Genomic DNA, 15,683 nt, shown 5'->3' on the forward strand with positions numbered 1-15,683 from the left:
TTCACTGGATTTGGATTGATAAGGTTAGGATCCATTTGAGTCCTGGAATTTTACACTTAAAATCAAAGTCAAAAGCATGGCCGATATTATGAAAATATGGCTAATTAAAAACGATCTATTCAATAGCCATTATTTCGCTGTTAAAATTGTGATATTGTAAAAAATATGGTTATTTTGAAAATATCTCATTTTTAACGTGCTAATAATATCATGCAAAAAATATTAGAGGTGGACCGCGGTCCGGCTCGGTCCAGCCCGCCATGGGTCGGGCCTGGGCCATTATACTTGGCCATGGCTCGGCCCGAACCGAGCCTCTGGCCTGGCCTGGCGGCCCTGGCCCGAACTGGGCAGACACGGAGTGGGCCCGACATCGGCCTGGTCCAGCCTGTTATTTTACAGTGGGTTGTTTTTAAGTTTTCCTCATGGGGAGAGAGGAACTAGAAGAATTTTTCATTTTTCATTTGTCTTTTTTTCCCATCATTGCAGTCGGTAATAAGTTCAGCCCGACCCGGCCCGCCCAATAGGCCCATGAGCGGGCCATGGGCCGAACCTTTGCTAATGGGCCGGGCCGAACCGGGATGTTGGTCCGGCCCGTTGCCGACTCCTACAAAAAATTGCATTCCACTGCAATGGGCCGAATTAAAACATATATAAAATTTGTTATTTCTGATATTTTTGAATTTGAAAAATCGTTATTTTAATAGTTAGATTATAACCGATTTGAATTCGGATCGTTCAGTTTTTTAGAAAACCGAGTTGATTTAGAAACCGTATTGGCATAATTGGTAATTATCTCGTAAAGCAAGGAGTACTCTCATAACTTATGCTGGCTCACGGGAGATTTATATTTAGGCTTTTGTAGAGACCCCCCCTCCTTCGGTTTTCTTCCTCCATTCGGGCGCGGGCAAGAGCGAGCGAGCGAGAGAGACAGAGAGAGAGATTTCAATCCGAAAATGGCAGACGAAGACTACAACGACATGGATATGGGGTAAAATTTTCTCTTCTTTCATAGGATTTTTTGATCCCCCACCACATCTTGGTAGATTCTTTCATCTAATCGTTTTCTGGCAAATCCTGCAAAGATTTGCCCGTATGTTCTTTTCATCGTTTTTACTCACTTTGTTGGTTGCAATTTTTTTTGGGCATGCATGAATAAATTTGTTTGTCTTATATGGTTTTCACTATTTGATGGTTTTCTTGGTGGATTTTGTGCTGATACTGTGCGTATTGGGGTTTGGTTTTTCTGCACGATCGAGGGATTTCAAAGTAGGGTGAGGTTGTGGGATTCAGTTGAGTGTTCGTTTTGTCTCTCTTTGTTTCATAATGCTATTTCTGTTTCTCTTCTCCTTTTCTTTTAAAATTTGGATGAAGATTTCATGGTCTATTTGGATGGGTTTGTGGTTTGTGGTGCGAATATCTTAGAATCATTGCATATGGGAAAAAATGATGGCTAATTAGTTTAGTTTGGGTTTTAGTAGGCCAAATGGGGTTTCCTCGTTCATACGTGTTGTACTAAATTGATTGTGGATGAACTATTTGGTCTAGTTTATCCGCTCTTTTAGCAACGGGATAACTGGATCCTTCACCTTCCTTTAGTTAGGAGATTCCTTGTTATAAAAACCAATTTAAAGAGGAGTAATCCCTGATTTTTTTTTTGCTTTTGTTTTCCTCTTTGTAGTCCCTTTAAATAACTTCCTGTGTCATACATTCTAATTGTATTTATCTGCCACTTGTTTTGATGCTTTCTTCCTATGGCCGAGGCTTTGGGGAGACTATTGCTGTCAAAGTGTAGCATATAAAGTTTATCCTTGGATCATTTTGTTTTCTTGTTTCCTTGGGATCTGTACAGATATGAGTTCATTATACAGGTTGTGAGGTGGACTAGTTAATACTGAACATAGCAATTAGCAACTATTATATAATCAAATCAAAATATTAAACTTAAAATATTTGGTACTTATGAAGGTACAGAACTATTGAGCTGGAAAGCTGGCTATGGAAGATCTTATCAAATCATTGGATCTTTATATAACTGGCATTTGGGGAAAACTATCTTCAATTTACTATGTATAAGTTACGTGCAAATGGTCCTAACTGCACACTCTTACTGGGGTAATTTGGCATTGGGTATATGCAAGTTCCAATGGGTCCATGTTTAATGTTTAAGTAGCTAGATTAGATTTCAAAAGGCATGGGTCTTTGTATCTCACTTAGGACTGTTGCAACTGCACCTTGTTGCCACCCTGCAACTTCTTAGTGTTGTTTTTTTATGAAGATCCAGATATTGGGACATCCACTAGTTTGTCACTATTACAAGTTTCGTGCTCATTGTAATTTATAAGACCTACTCACTGGTTGAATGTTGAGGATGAGAGGGGGGTTGAAGTATTAATTGAAGAAGATACACAACCAAACAAGAAGCAAAAGAGTGCATTATGGTTGATGAACTTCCTTTCTAATTGGTGCCCAACTACAAGAGTAGATGGCATTGTTTGGACATACTCAACCTCTAAAATTCTCTTGGTCAAATTATATTACCTTTCCCAATCAGAACTGATTTTTGGAAAGAAAATTACTTTGATTAAAGTCTTGATCCTAGGATAAGGGTATTTACTTGGCTCTTGTTCAATGTTCAAAGTTATGTCCCAACAACTGGCAATACGATGTACAAGCGCCACAACTTGTTAAGGTGAGAATGATTTATTCCATGCTGTAGAGGAAACCTCATGGCATTTGTTTTGAAGATGTTACTCTTTTAAGTTCTAAAAGGCTTGGTATTGGCTGATTGGGACTTGGATTTTTGAGTGCTAATTGATGCAAATTTGGAGCAAAATTCTACCTATGTCCATAGAGTCTATCTAAGTTCATTTTGTATTTTTTGATTTTTTAGTTTGGATCTTCTTTTGTTTTGTGGATATTGGATCATTGTACCCAATTTATATTGATAAGCATGTTGTAGTTAGAAAGTTTATCAACATTAAGGTGTAATATGTTAAAATTAGAATATCCATCTATAAATAGACGAGAGATCTAAGGAGTTCATTTCAATTTGAGATTTTATAAGTTAATTTTCATTTTTAGTTTAAATTCCAATTATTTCTTGCGTTTGTCGATAGTTTTAAAAATTCTCAGATAATTTAGTTTCCTACCTGTGCTTAAGTATCAATATGTAAAATTTTAGGAACAATCTTTTTGACCTCTCTACATCAAACTGCTATCAGAACAAGAGAATTATTCATTTCGATTCGCTCAAATGAACTATTCAAGAAAACACTCTTGTTGGTTTCAAGATTTGCCATATTCAACCCTCAGAGCAGATATTGATCAGAACGTGATTTGTAGTTTGCCGAAATATTTCTCAAATCGAGGGCATCCAACATCATTTCTGGTGGGTTTCCTGGCAACAATATATGGCCACACGACCCTTTATGACATCAATCTATTGCTGCTTTTGACCATTATTGCAAACCATCATATTCAATGTTAGAACAACACAATCGATCAATATTCAGAGTAGCAAAGGCCTCTTCGAACATGCTGCCAGCTAGATCTAATTGGTAGGACCCCCACTAACTAGCTAAAAGTCTGCCACGACCTCTTGATTCCTTCTGATCTCCGTCAGAAATTGAGGGAGAAACCACCAACGCCTACTGCAATCAGGAAGAAGAAGTAGTGGAGAAAATGAAGCTGCCTTGGAGAAAACGTCCACTCACTACATGATGTGAATCAATGTTATTAAAATAAAGGGAGTGCCCTAATATGCTTTACAAGATACCCTTATATCTAAGGTATTAACAATGGATCCAAAACCCAGATCCAATATCTATCTACAACTTTTAATAATCAAATACACACGTGCTCTAATAACCCCCCTCAAGTTGTGCATGGTGTTGGACCATGGACAACTTGCTTTTAAAAAATCAGAATCGGCATTTCGTGAGCCCTTTAGTAAGTAAATCTGCAATTTGATCTTTTGTTCAGACATAATGGGGCTCAATTTCTCTATCTTCAATCTTCTGTCGAATGAAATGTTGATCAATTTCAATGTGCTTGGTTTTGCCATGATGTATGGGATTGAGGGAAATCTGAATGGCACTTTGATTGTCACATAAAAGCATACAATTAGAAATCGGCTCTTGTAGCTCTGTCAACATGTGCCTAATCCATGATACCTCTGCTGTAGCACTAGCCATTGCTCTATATCCAACTTCTATACTAGATCGAGCCACTGCCTTCTGCTATTCCAAGAGACAAGATTAGGTACAATAAAAACACAATGCCCTGAAACTGACTTTATATCATCTGGATCCCCTGCCCAGTCTGCATTTGTATAAACACAAATGTCATGGAAGGGCTTATGAGGGTGACTTTTGGAATATAGGAGCCCATCCCCAATAGTGCCCTTTAGGTATCTTAATATTCGTTTCACTGCTTCCATATGCCCCGTTCTTGGCTCATGCATGAATTGAGAGACTTGATTAACTGAATATGTGATATCAGGTCTAGTGAAAGTCATATATTGTAACATTCCCACTAGACTCTGATACTTTGTTGGATCATGATACAACTCTCCATCCTGCATACTTAATTTCTGATTAAGCACACTCGGGGTGGCTAAGGGTTTACAGTCCTTCATCCCAGCCTTTTCCAACAAATCCATCGTGTATTTGTGTTGTGTCAAGGTCAATCCCTCCCCTCGTTTATCCACTTCTACTCCAAGGAAATACTGAAGGTCCCCAAGATCCTTCGTTTTGAATCTTTGACTCAGAGATCTTTAATTTGCTGAATATGACTTGCACTGCTCCCTTTAATTACTATATCATCAACATATATCAGCCAAAATGTAGTAATTTGCAATTTGCAAACATAGCCTTTAGGATTTCCCTCAGTATATCCCGGAGGTTGTTCCATGTAAACTTCTTCCTTCGAGTGTCCATGAAGAAAGACATTTTTTACGTCTAATTGACTCATCCCCCATCCATGATGGACAACCAATGATAGCATAATACAAATCGTTTTCATCTTCACAACTGAACTAAAAGTTTCATCAGTCCTGCCCAAACTCTTGTGTGAATCCCTTCGCTACAAGGCACACTTTGTATCGTTCCACACTCCCATCTGGTTTGTATTTGATTTTGTATACCCATCGAGACCCGACAACATTCTTATTTGAAGGTCTAGTAACTATCGTCCAAGTCTGACATTGATACAATGCCTCCATTTCTTCATTCATGGTCTGAATCCATTTTTTAGAGTTGATAGCTGGATGAAAATTGATAGGTTCACGTTCTTTCTCAATTTGAGATAAGAATAATTAAAAGTCCAAAGTAAAATTCTCATAGTTGACCCATTTCTCGATAGGATGTCGAACTCTTTCTGACCGTCTGACAAATGGTGCTTCTCGCTATGGGATTGATTGGGTCATAGTCGGCTGAAGAAGAAGAAGAAAGATCTTGTCATGTATCTTCAGAGAAAAACGTGCCTCTTTCTCCTCTTGTATAAACATGACCAATAAACTTATTGACATTTGTGGAAGTCTGATTTTCTGCCCCAAGATGCTGTGGTGACTCCAGTACACAAGAGTGAGATCATTCACCGCCAACTCCAGAAAAAATACTCATGCTGAGCCATGGATCATAGAAAAGTGTGTCTGTCTCGGGCTTAGTAAAAGCATCTTCTTCATTTGCAAAATCATTTTCATCAGAAACAATGTTTCTGGAGACTTTAGTTCGTCTACTGGCAGCATCATAGCACCGGTAGGCCTTGTAATCATCCGCATATCCAACAAACCTGCACTTCTGATTCTTTCTGATCTCTCTTCCCTTCAGTTGCGTACCTCTCTTCTCGTGTAGCCTTGCAAGGTGAGGTGCAAGTTGTTAGTATGTCATATGATCAATGACACCATTGGTTGATGGTTGGAAGGTTTCCTGGCATGTTGGACACCATTGGTTGATGGTTGAAAGTTATATCCAATCACCCTCTTCTCACTTCTGTAGAATGTTCAAGCAACCACTGAAAGGCCAATCATTGGAAGAGATAGAGTCTATGGGATGCCTTCGATTAGGAATGGCAGCCTTAGCTACCAGTGGCTGGCCTTTTTGGTGAGACCCCATCGGTTGTGAGGTTGGGTGGGTTCCAAAACCATATCTCAACCACCACATCTTTGCTACCCTATCATAGGGTTTAGGCTTATGAATCAAATGGGTTCCTTTTTGTTCTTCCTTAATATGCCATCTTGGGATCGCTTCAAATAACTAGAACCTGTTTCAACCTTCACGTGCTCCATCCGATCCGATTTCAGGCTTGAGTCCATCCCAAAATCCTCCAAAATTGACCCTATTTGATCCAAATCCCTCACACAACCTTCCACCTCCTATGTAGATCCATATTCATCCTATTATCCACTAGAACCAACTCAATGTGACCCAAATATCTATTTAAACTAACAAGGTCATGTATTGTTGTCATGAAATCTGTCAGCGGATGACATTGGATCCATTGGTTGAGGAATCTGTCACAGGTTATTAGTCACATTCCTATCAATACCCACTCCTTGGGTTGAACATCTGGTGAATCTTGAAGCCAATAGGATCATTTTCTCAATTTCGTTTGTTTGAATGAATCAAGGTGAACAATTTCTCTTGTTTTGATGCTAATTTGATGCAGAGAAATCAAGAAGAGTGCTCCTAAGATGCCATAGATTGTCACCCAAATGCAACTATGAAACTAAGAATATCCAAAATTATCTAGGAAAGCAAAATTATAGAAAATAATTAGAAATTAAATTGAAAAAGGAATTACTTTAAAAAATCTCAAATTGCAGTTTGAACCCCCTAGATCTCTCATCTATTTATAGATGAGAATTCTAATTTTAACGATGAATTTTCTAACCAAAACATGCTTATCCTAGTTATCAATATGGATTAGGTATGATAGTTCGATATAAATTTGAATCAAATTAAAAAAAATATAAAAATACAAAATGGAGCTAGATAGACCCTATGACACTGGGTAGAAACTTTCTCTTGCTGTGCATCACTAATGCTTGAAGATAATTATCTTGACCAATGTTGTTCGTATGGTACAGTATGCTATGATACATATTGTATCGATGCAAGGGCATGATATGAATCACATCCGTATCTCGATACAAGTGTGTATTGTATGTGTATCACACATATTGTATGATACAATTTGTATCATATCGTACGATACGATACCAACAAACTTTAAAAAGGGCAAAACTCGGGTTTTAAGTTTTTGGTTTTAAAAGACTTTTAAGGGCCAAAACCTTTATTCGTATATAACATACTAGAGGGCTTCCCACACACCCTAGAAGCCTTGAGACCATTTTGAGGGCCGATCTTTGCATCGGGGAGAGGGCTTTCATGATTTCGTCATGAGTGCATTTCTACTGTTTTTTCACCCAAAGAAGTGGGTTAAGGTAAATAAACCTTATTTCTTACTCTTATTGAGTTATTTTGGAGGAAGATGACTTTAAATGATCCCACATGACAATGGGGAACTCGTGTAATGAGTGAAAACCAATTGCAAATCAAGTGCAACTATTGCCATACATTTTTTTCGGGTGGTATCTGTTAGATTTTCATGTGTACCTGTATTGAGAGAGAGAGAGAGAGAGAGAGAGAGAGAGAGAGAGAGAGAGAGAGAGAGAGACGAAGAAGGGAATCCAAAGAGATGACTGCGGCTGTAGAAATCGTGACCTAAAATTGTGCATTTATAATTTTACATTACAGAGGTGTGGATCTGGGTCTAGTGTATCCAGACTCGATTAAAAGGAAAGGTTATAGGCTTGGGTCCTAATGTATCCAGACTGTACATAATCTTTACATGAATCAACATGGATCGGGTCGGAGCCTAGTGACACTTTTGCACCTTTTTCAGCCCCCCTCAAGTTGATCATGGTTTTGGACCATGAACAACTTGCCTTTAAGCATCCAAAAACGATCCTTTGTTAACCCTTTGGTAAATATGTCTGCAACTTGTTTTTCAATACTGACGAACTCAGGCTCAATCTCTTTTTCTTCAACCTTCTGTCTCACAAAGTGTTAATGGATCTTAATGTGCTTAGCACGACTGTGATGTATTGGATTGAATGACATGTTGATAGCACTTTGGTTGTCACATAGCAAGGTAGTGTGGGAGATCTTTTCTTCTACTTCAGTTAGTAAATGCCTGATCCATGTGGCTTCGGCAGTAGCAGCAACCATGGATCTATACTCAGCCTCAGTGCTTAATCTAGCGATAGTTTTTTGTTTTCTACTGCTCCAAGAGACTAAATTTCTTCTAATGAAGACACAATATCTTGATGTAGATCGTCGTTCGTCAGGATCTCCTGCCCAGTCTGCATCACAATATACAATAAGTTCGTGCTCATCTTTGCCATATGACTGTGGTGAATATATCAATTTATCCTCAATAGTCCCTTTCAGATATCTAAGGATCCTCTTGATCACTTCCATATGTCCAGTACGTGGCGTATGCATAAATTGAGGCACTTGGTTGACTGAATAAACAATATCAGGTCTAGTGAATGTGAGGTACTGTAACATTCCTATTATGCTTCGATACTTGGTGGGGTCATCACATAGATCTCCATCATGAGCGCTAAGTTTTTGATGAAGCACACTCGGAGTTCCTAGAGGTTTGTAGTCTTTCATGCCTGCCTTGCTAAGAACATCTACGGTGTACTTATGCTGAGTGAGTGTCAAGCCATGAGCCTGGTTATCAACTTCTACACCAAGAAAATAACGTAGAACTCTAAGATCTTTCATTTTGAACCTCTGACCTAGTAAGTCTTTTACTTTTTGGATGTGGGCCGCAGAGTTTCCTGTGATGATAATATCATCAACATAAATTAATAATAGAGTGGTCACACTCTGACTTCTAAAAATAAATAATGAGTGGTCCAACATGGAACATGAAAATCCATGTTTCTGAATCTCTAGCGAGAAGCTATCAAACCAAGAGCGAGATGCTTGCTTCAGACCATAGATAACTCTTTTTAACCTGCATACATGGGTTTTACAATTTTGTTCTTGATATCCAGGGGGTTGCTCCATGCAAGAATGCATTTTTCACATCAAGCTGACTCAACTTCCATCCATGTTCAACAACCAGAGAAATAATAATTCAAATTGTTCCCATTCTTACAACCGGACTAAAGGTCTCATCATAATCTTGTCCTGCTTCTTGAGTGAATCCTTTTACCACAAGCCTTGCCTTATATCGTTCAATGGTTCCATCTGGCTTGTACTTTATTTTGTAGACCATTTACATCCGACAACATTTTTGTCAGGTGGTCTAGGAACAACTTCCCAAGTTCTACATTTATGTAAGACTTGCATTTCATCATTCATGGCTTCTACCCATTTGGTAGAAGTGGTTGCCTGATAGTACATAATGGGCTCATCTTCCTTATTGTGGGCAGTTAAAAAGAGTTGAAGGTATAAGGAGAAGTTGTTATAGCTAACCCACCTGTCAATGGGATGTCGTATGCGGTTTGATTTTCTGACCTCAAGAGCATGAGGAGTAGGATTGGTGATTGAGACATGATCTGAATGGCTTGATGCTGTTGGTCTTTGTCTAGAATAGACAATGCCTTTGTATCTGCCTGGTACTTCCTTTGCATTATGTGATCCCGACGTCCCAGTGTTCTCAAACATCTCTTCTTCTTGCTGCACACAATTTGAGGAACATGCTTCATTGGAGCCAACAAAAAGTTCTGAACTCAGCCAAGGATAGTAAACTTTAGTTGACATATTCGTTGCGTCAGCTTCGTGATCAAAATTTTGTTCATCAAAGACAATATTTCTTGAGATTCTGATGCGTTTGTTGGTGGGATCATAACACCTATATCATTTGTAGTCATCTGTATATCCCACAAATCTACACTTCTGGGCCTTGTCCTAAAACTTGTTCCTCAGGGACTGATCAATATGCACATAACAAATACATCAAAAAACACACAGATCATGATAACTAGGATGAGCTCCAAAAAGACAGTGATAAGGAGACTTATGTTCCAGAACAACCATAGGCAGTCTATTTATCAAATGTACGACAGAATGGAAAGCTTTTGTCCATAGGTTGATGGGAAGATTACTGTCATAAAGCATACTCATGGCACTTTCAACGATATGCCTATGTTTTCGTTCAGCAATCCCATTTTGTTGAGGAGTGTGAGGGCAAGACACCCTTCTTCCCATAAGAATGACTTATTACATTCAAAAATACTAAAAACATTACCAGAAGAGGATGAACATGACTCTAATGAAGGCTTTGAATTCAGATGAACAGGGTAGACAACATGACATGGAGCTTCTTCAAAGACATACATATTGCCTTGTCTCTTTCCTTCAACAAATGTTTTCCTCATGCGTAGGTCCTTGATCTGCACAGAGAAGTGAGTGAATTCAACTGAAGCATTATTATCATCAATAAGTTTGGAGACAAAGACAATATTTTTCTTGATGTCAGGAGCATGAAGAACGTCAGAAAGAGTAAGAGTGAAATATGACATGGGAATGACAGTTTTTCCAACATGAGAAACAAGATGGCGGGATCCATCTCCAGTGACAATCTTACTTTTTCCAAAATAAGGAATAGGGTTAGAAATTTTACCTGCATCGCCTGTCACATGAGTCGCTGCCCTGAGTCGACAAACCAAGTGCCTTCATCACTCTGCTTTAATTTAAACTCTGACAAGGCAGATATCAACATTTCTTTAATCTCTCCATTGTCTCTGGTATTTGTGAACTTTCTTTTGGTTTCTGTCTATGGACCCTTTCCTTTATTCTCTGGATTATGCCAATAATTCGCCTTGATATGCCCCCTTTTGTTACAAAGGAAGCAAGTTGGGACAGATCTTGGTCCCTGCGCATGAGCTAACGTGTTTGGAGTGGGAAGCAGACCACGCCTTTCGTGTCCACTTTGCCCTTGTCCTCCTCGTCCCCGTCCTCTACCATAAGTCACTCCTGTGGCAAAAACTTCTTGAGAATTTGGGTGAATGTGAGTTTCTTCAGAGAATCCCTTCAGAGTCATTTCATACTGGATCAATTTGGCTCGTAGCTCATCAAAGGTAGGAAGAACAGGAAGGCACAATAGTGAAGTGACTGTCATATTGTAGTCAGATCCCAATCCACTCAAAGTTTGTTGCACCATGTCATTGTCACTAACGACACATCCTATAACTGCAAGCTGATCTTTATCTTGTTCAAATATTCCATGATGGTCATGCAATCTTTTCTTAGCAATTGAAATTTCCTTTTTAGAAAAACCACTCTTGTTTGAGAAACCTGCGAATACGTCTGAACCAGTCGCTCTCAGAGTTGTAGTGCTGTACAATTGTCAGGAATGACAACAAGGACCTCTTGAGACAGGGTTGAGGTGATGTAGGCAACAATTGATTGATCTTTCCTTTCCCAATTGAGGAATTCATCATTTTTCACATACACGATCGAACTCACCCCTTGATCATCTTTCTCTTCTCTCGGGACAAATTCTGGTGGGACTGGAGTGGTTCCATCCAGGTGACCTAAGAGATCTTGACTCCTTATAAAAGGAATACTTTGTCTCTTCTAAATCAAGAAATTTGAGGTATTCAACTCTTCAGAAACGAGCTGGTTGAGAAAACTTGAAGAAAGATTTGATTGAGAGTGATAACATGTTAAATATACCTCTTTTTTTTTTTGACAAGTATAGAAATGGATAATCAAGAAGTAAATTGCACATCATAACAGTAAGGAATCATGAGAAACACTGTAGTATTCGAATATGCAAAGGTAGATTTGGAGAAGATAGGGCAAAGGAAGATCAAGCAATTAATATAAAAAAAAATTTGGTGTTTCACGTGAATCGATTCACGTGAAATACTGTCACCTTTTATCCACGATCTGGGTTCACGTGAATCACAAATTCACAAAAAAAGTAAAACCCACGCGAGGTGTGAGTACACAGGAGATTTCAGAAAGAGGAGACATAAGGGAATGAGTAAAGAAGGAAAGAAATGAAGAAGAACAAAAGGGAAGAAAGGGAGGAACGAAAAACCTCAAATGTCTGATTGTCACCCCTACCGGAATCTTTTTCGGCCTTTAGATGGATCTCCGCTCTGATACCATGTTAGATTTTCACGTGTACCTGTATTGAGAAAGAGAAAAGAGAGAGAGAGGGAGAGAGAGAGAGAGCGAGAGAGACGAAGAAGGGAATCCAAAGAGATGACTGCGACTGTCACGATTTCTGAATATAGAGGTGTCACGAATAGAAATCGTGATCTAAAACTGTGCATTTATAATTTTACATTATAGAGTTGTGGATCTGGGTCTGGTGTATCCAGACCCGATTAAAAGGAAAGGTTACATGGCTCGGGTCCTAATGTATCCAGATTGTACATAATCTTTACATGGATCGGGTTGGATCCTAGTGACACTTTTGCACCTTTTTCAGTATCTAGAACACCCCAAAATCCCGAACTTGTAAATTTTGTATGAAAAATTTGAAATTTTAACAATCAATCATTTTCTAGAGTCGAAAATAATAATTCAGCATAAGATAATGTTTGGAAGGAACAAGTCGACAAATTTTGGGTGGATTACAGGCGAAATTCCCATCCAACAAATTGGGTCCCTAAATGTCTTTGATTTGGGTCCACATTTTCATACATCAATTCAAAACCATGAAGATTCAAAACAAGGTTTTAGATATAAAGAGTATACAAAAGTCATTTTACAAAATTACAAAACGTGCTTAGGAGTGAACAACAGAGTAGATTCTTGATGTCATTGCATCATCGCGCCATCGCCTGAAGCATCTGTCTATTCGTCACCTGTATCCTATAAAACAGGTCAGAATCATAAAAGCCTGGTAGGTGCATTGATATCAGACGTCAGAACAAGACTAACATATGCATTATCAAATTTCACAACATTCGGTTTCAAGAGAAACAAAATGAACATCATAATTTTGTTTCGATAATTAACGACCTGTGGGTACTCACAAATACGTAGAAGCAACTGAGACCAATCGGGGGTTTATTATTCCATGTATTTTAATACCACAGACGATTAGCTAAATCTGCTCCAAAGAGGATGATATAATGACTGAGAGAGAATTTTCCAAGGCCACTTGTAACTGAGGGATGCATCCAAACTTCTGCAGAAGTCAATGAGATCTGCCACCTAGGATAATATTTGGTAGCCTAGTCCCCTAACTCCGATGATCGGGGTCGTCGAGCCCTTGCCACTCGAGAAGAATAGTTGTTAACAACTTATCCATCAAAGTTTGTACCTCATATCTTCTCTCTTGAGAGAACCAAAGGATGAATGAGTACGTCGGGTCTTATTTTAACTTACAACCCATTCAATATGGTTTAATCTTTTAAACCAAATCAAGCATCTTGCCTGTGAAGGCGATCATCTCTCTTTATGTGATTTTCCTATAATATGGTGCATTGTCCCACAACGAGGTTTGTCATAAACCTCAAATCCATTCATCGTCGTACGAGCATGTCTGATAGTACTACAACGATGAGAATGATATTGAGTTCTCAGGAAGAACACCAATCACAACACTGAAAATCACGATTTTCCATGCCTTAGACTAAGGGCATATCCGAGTCATTCCGGATACAAAAAAGGACTTGACATACGTACGATCGAAGTCTACCTTGTCGAGGTATTTTCGTGACATTGGTTTGAAGAGAAAACTGAGTTGCGAATGCCTGAGTCATGCCAATCTCAACTTATTTAAAGGTTCAAACCAGGTTGAAAAGGTGTTTCCATGGACACCCCAAAGCTTGGTAGTTGTCCAATAAGCACATACACAATAACATTGATGCATGAGAGCTTTGTTTTATTTGTAGGATAAGCGACACATATGAATGCTGAATATCGTGAATATGCGAACATAAAAACTTATTTTTTTTTTGAGACATCGGAGTATGCGCGCTTAAAATATCACATGAAGATTCTTTTGAAATTGAGTTACATCAAGGAATGCCAAATTTGCATCTTTAAAAACATACTGGCGTAATTTAAAGTAAGCAGTAGTATGTAAAACTGCGTACTCTAAATAAATGCGCTTGCAATTTGAAAATAGAGCAAGAGTACACAAAACTATGTACCTTATATAATTATATTATGTATATATGATACATATATATTAAAGCAGAAGCCTGTGCACATCACAGTGCGATGATAAGTAAATAGCATAGAGCAGGGCCCGGTGTGTAAAACCACGCATCAGGCTAAATAAATTGCATAAACAAGACACAATGTACAAAATCTTACATCAGGTTAAGTAAATTGCGTAAGCAAAGCCCAGTGTATGAAACCATACATTGGGCTAAGTAAATTGCGTAAAGCAGGAGCTTGTGCACGTTATAACGCGACAACAAAGTAAATAACAAAATTTAAATGGGACAAAAATACACAAAACTGTGTCCTTGAGTTAAGAGCATGCATATATATACATATTTAACGTAAATATAATACATATATATGAAAAATATTTCGCTGTCGTCATCGTGTGCAACTTTTCCCTACCTCAGAGATGGTCCGAATCTCTGACGATTCTGAGCGTAAATTCTTAAAGGCTAGTGCCTCGGTAAGCGTGTCTCGTCCATTGTGCCAATGTGGAGCGCTAAAAAAAAGATTTTATCATGGTGCATAAAGAATGATGTTAAAATCTTATATTAGCGGACGAGACGATGATTGTGTCGCTGGGGTCGAACTCGAACCCAGGTCGAGCCTGTCTGAGTATAAGAAGTCGAGCCGGTCTCGGCGGCTAGCCGAGCTGGTCTAAGGAGAACTGAGCTGGGCTCGGTGCTAGTTGAGGTCAGAGTGCCTAACAAGTCAGGCCGAGGGAGGGCTGGCAGGGTCCGATTGAGCTAGCTTGGTGAAACCGAGTCAGACTTGGCACACTCGAGCCGACCTGGGGGTACTGGACCGAATCAGGCTTAGCTCGGTTCGGCTTGACTCGAGACCATAACAATAGTAGTTGCTGCCCCTCGAGCACAACAAGGGGACTGGGGTGAGGACTCGGCAGTCAGGCCGAGCCACTTTTGGTTCCAAACTGGGACAAGACCAGAGAGGTGACACCAGGGAGAGGGAGAGAGTAAGCAGAGAGTGGAGGGCGTGCAATTTAAAAAGCCCCCCTCCCCAAGGGGTTTAAATAGGGAGGCAAGAGGGTGGGATGTCGACATCCTTGCTCGGATCCGGTTGGATCCAACTTGGATTTGACCCAATGCTTTGGGTTTGAGACCCAAATTTGGATTGGGTTGGGTCCAGTAGGACCCAACTCAATCTTCTATTATATATATATATATATATATATATATATATATATATATATATATATATATATATATATATGGAAGATCAACTATGGAAGCTATACATCTTCTTAGACAACTTATTGAGAGAAATAGAGAGAGGAACAAAGATTTGCATATGGTTTTTATTGATTTGGAGAAGGCTTACGATAGAGTACCTAGGGACGTTCTCTGGTGGACAATGATGAAGAAAGGTGTTTCTCTCAAGTACATTAGTATAATTAAAGATATGTATGAAGGAGTAGTAACCAATGTCCGCACTTGTGGAGGGGTGACAACCAATTTTCCTATAACGGTTGGGTTACATCAAGGATCTGCTTTAAGCCCTTTCCTA

At 39.0% G+C, this 15,683-nt stretch overlaps 1 protein-coding gene across 1 annotated transcript in view; it reads left to right on the forward strand.

Moving 5' to 3' along the window:
• Nucleotides 1-884: 884 nt before the first annotated feature.
• The window catches only part of LOC149833733 (DNA-directed RNA polymerases II, IV and V subunit 6A-like), a 48,606-nt gene continuing 33,807 nt past the window's right edge, over nucleotides 885-15,683 (forward strand). Inside the window, exon 1 of the mRNA XM_090010982.1 lies at nucleotides 885-988. Coding sequence (XP_089867108.1) covers nucleotides 954-988 — 35 coding nt within the window. The 5' untranslated portion in view covers nucleotides 885-953. The remainder of the gene's footprint in view (nucleotides 989-15,683) is intronic.

This window comes from Nuphar pumila, chromosome 6 (assembly GCF_984573655.1).
Source record: "Nuphar pumila chromosome 6, dmNupPumi1.hap1.1, whole genome shotgun sequence".
NCBI lineage: Eukaryota > Viridiplantae > Streptophyta > Magnoliopsida > Nymphaeales > Nymphaeaceae > Nuphar > Nuphar pumila.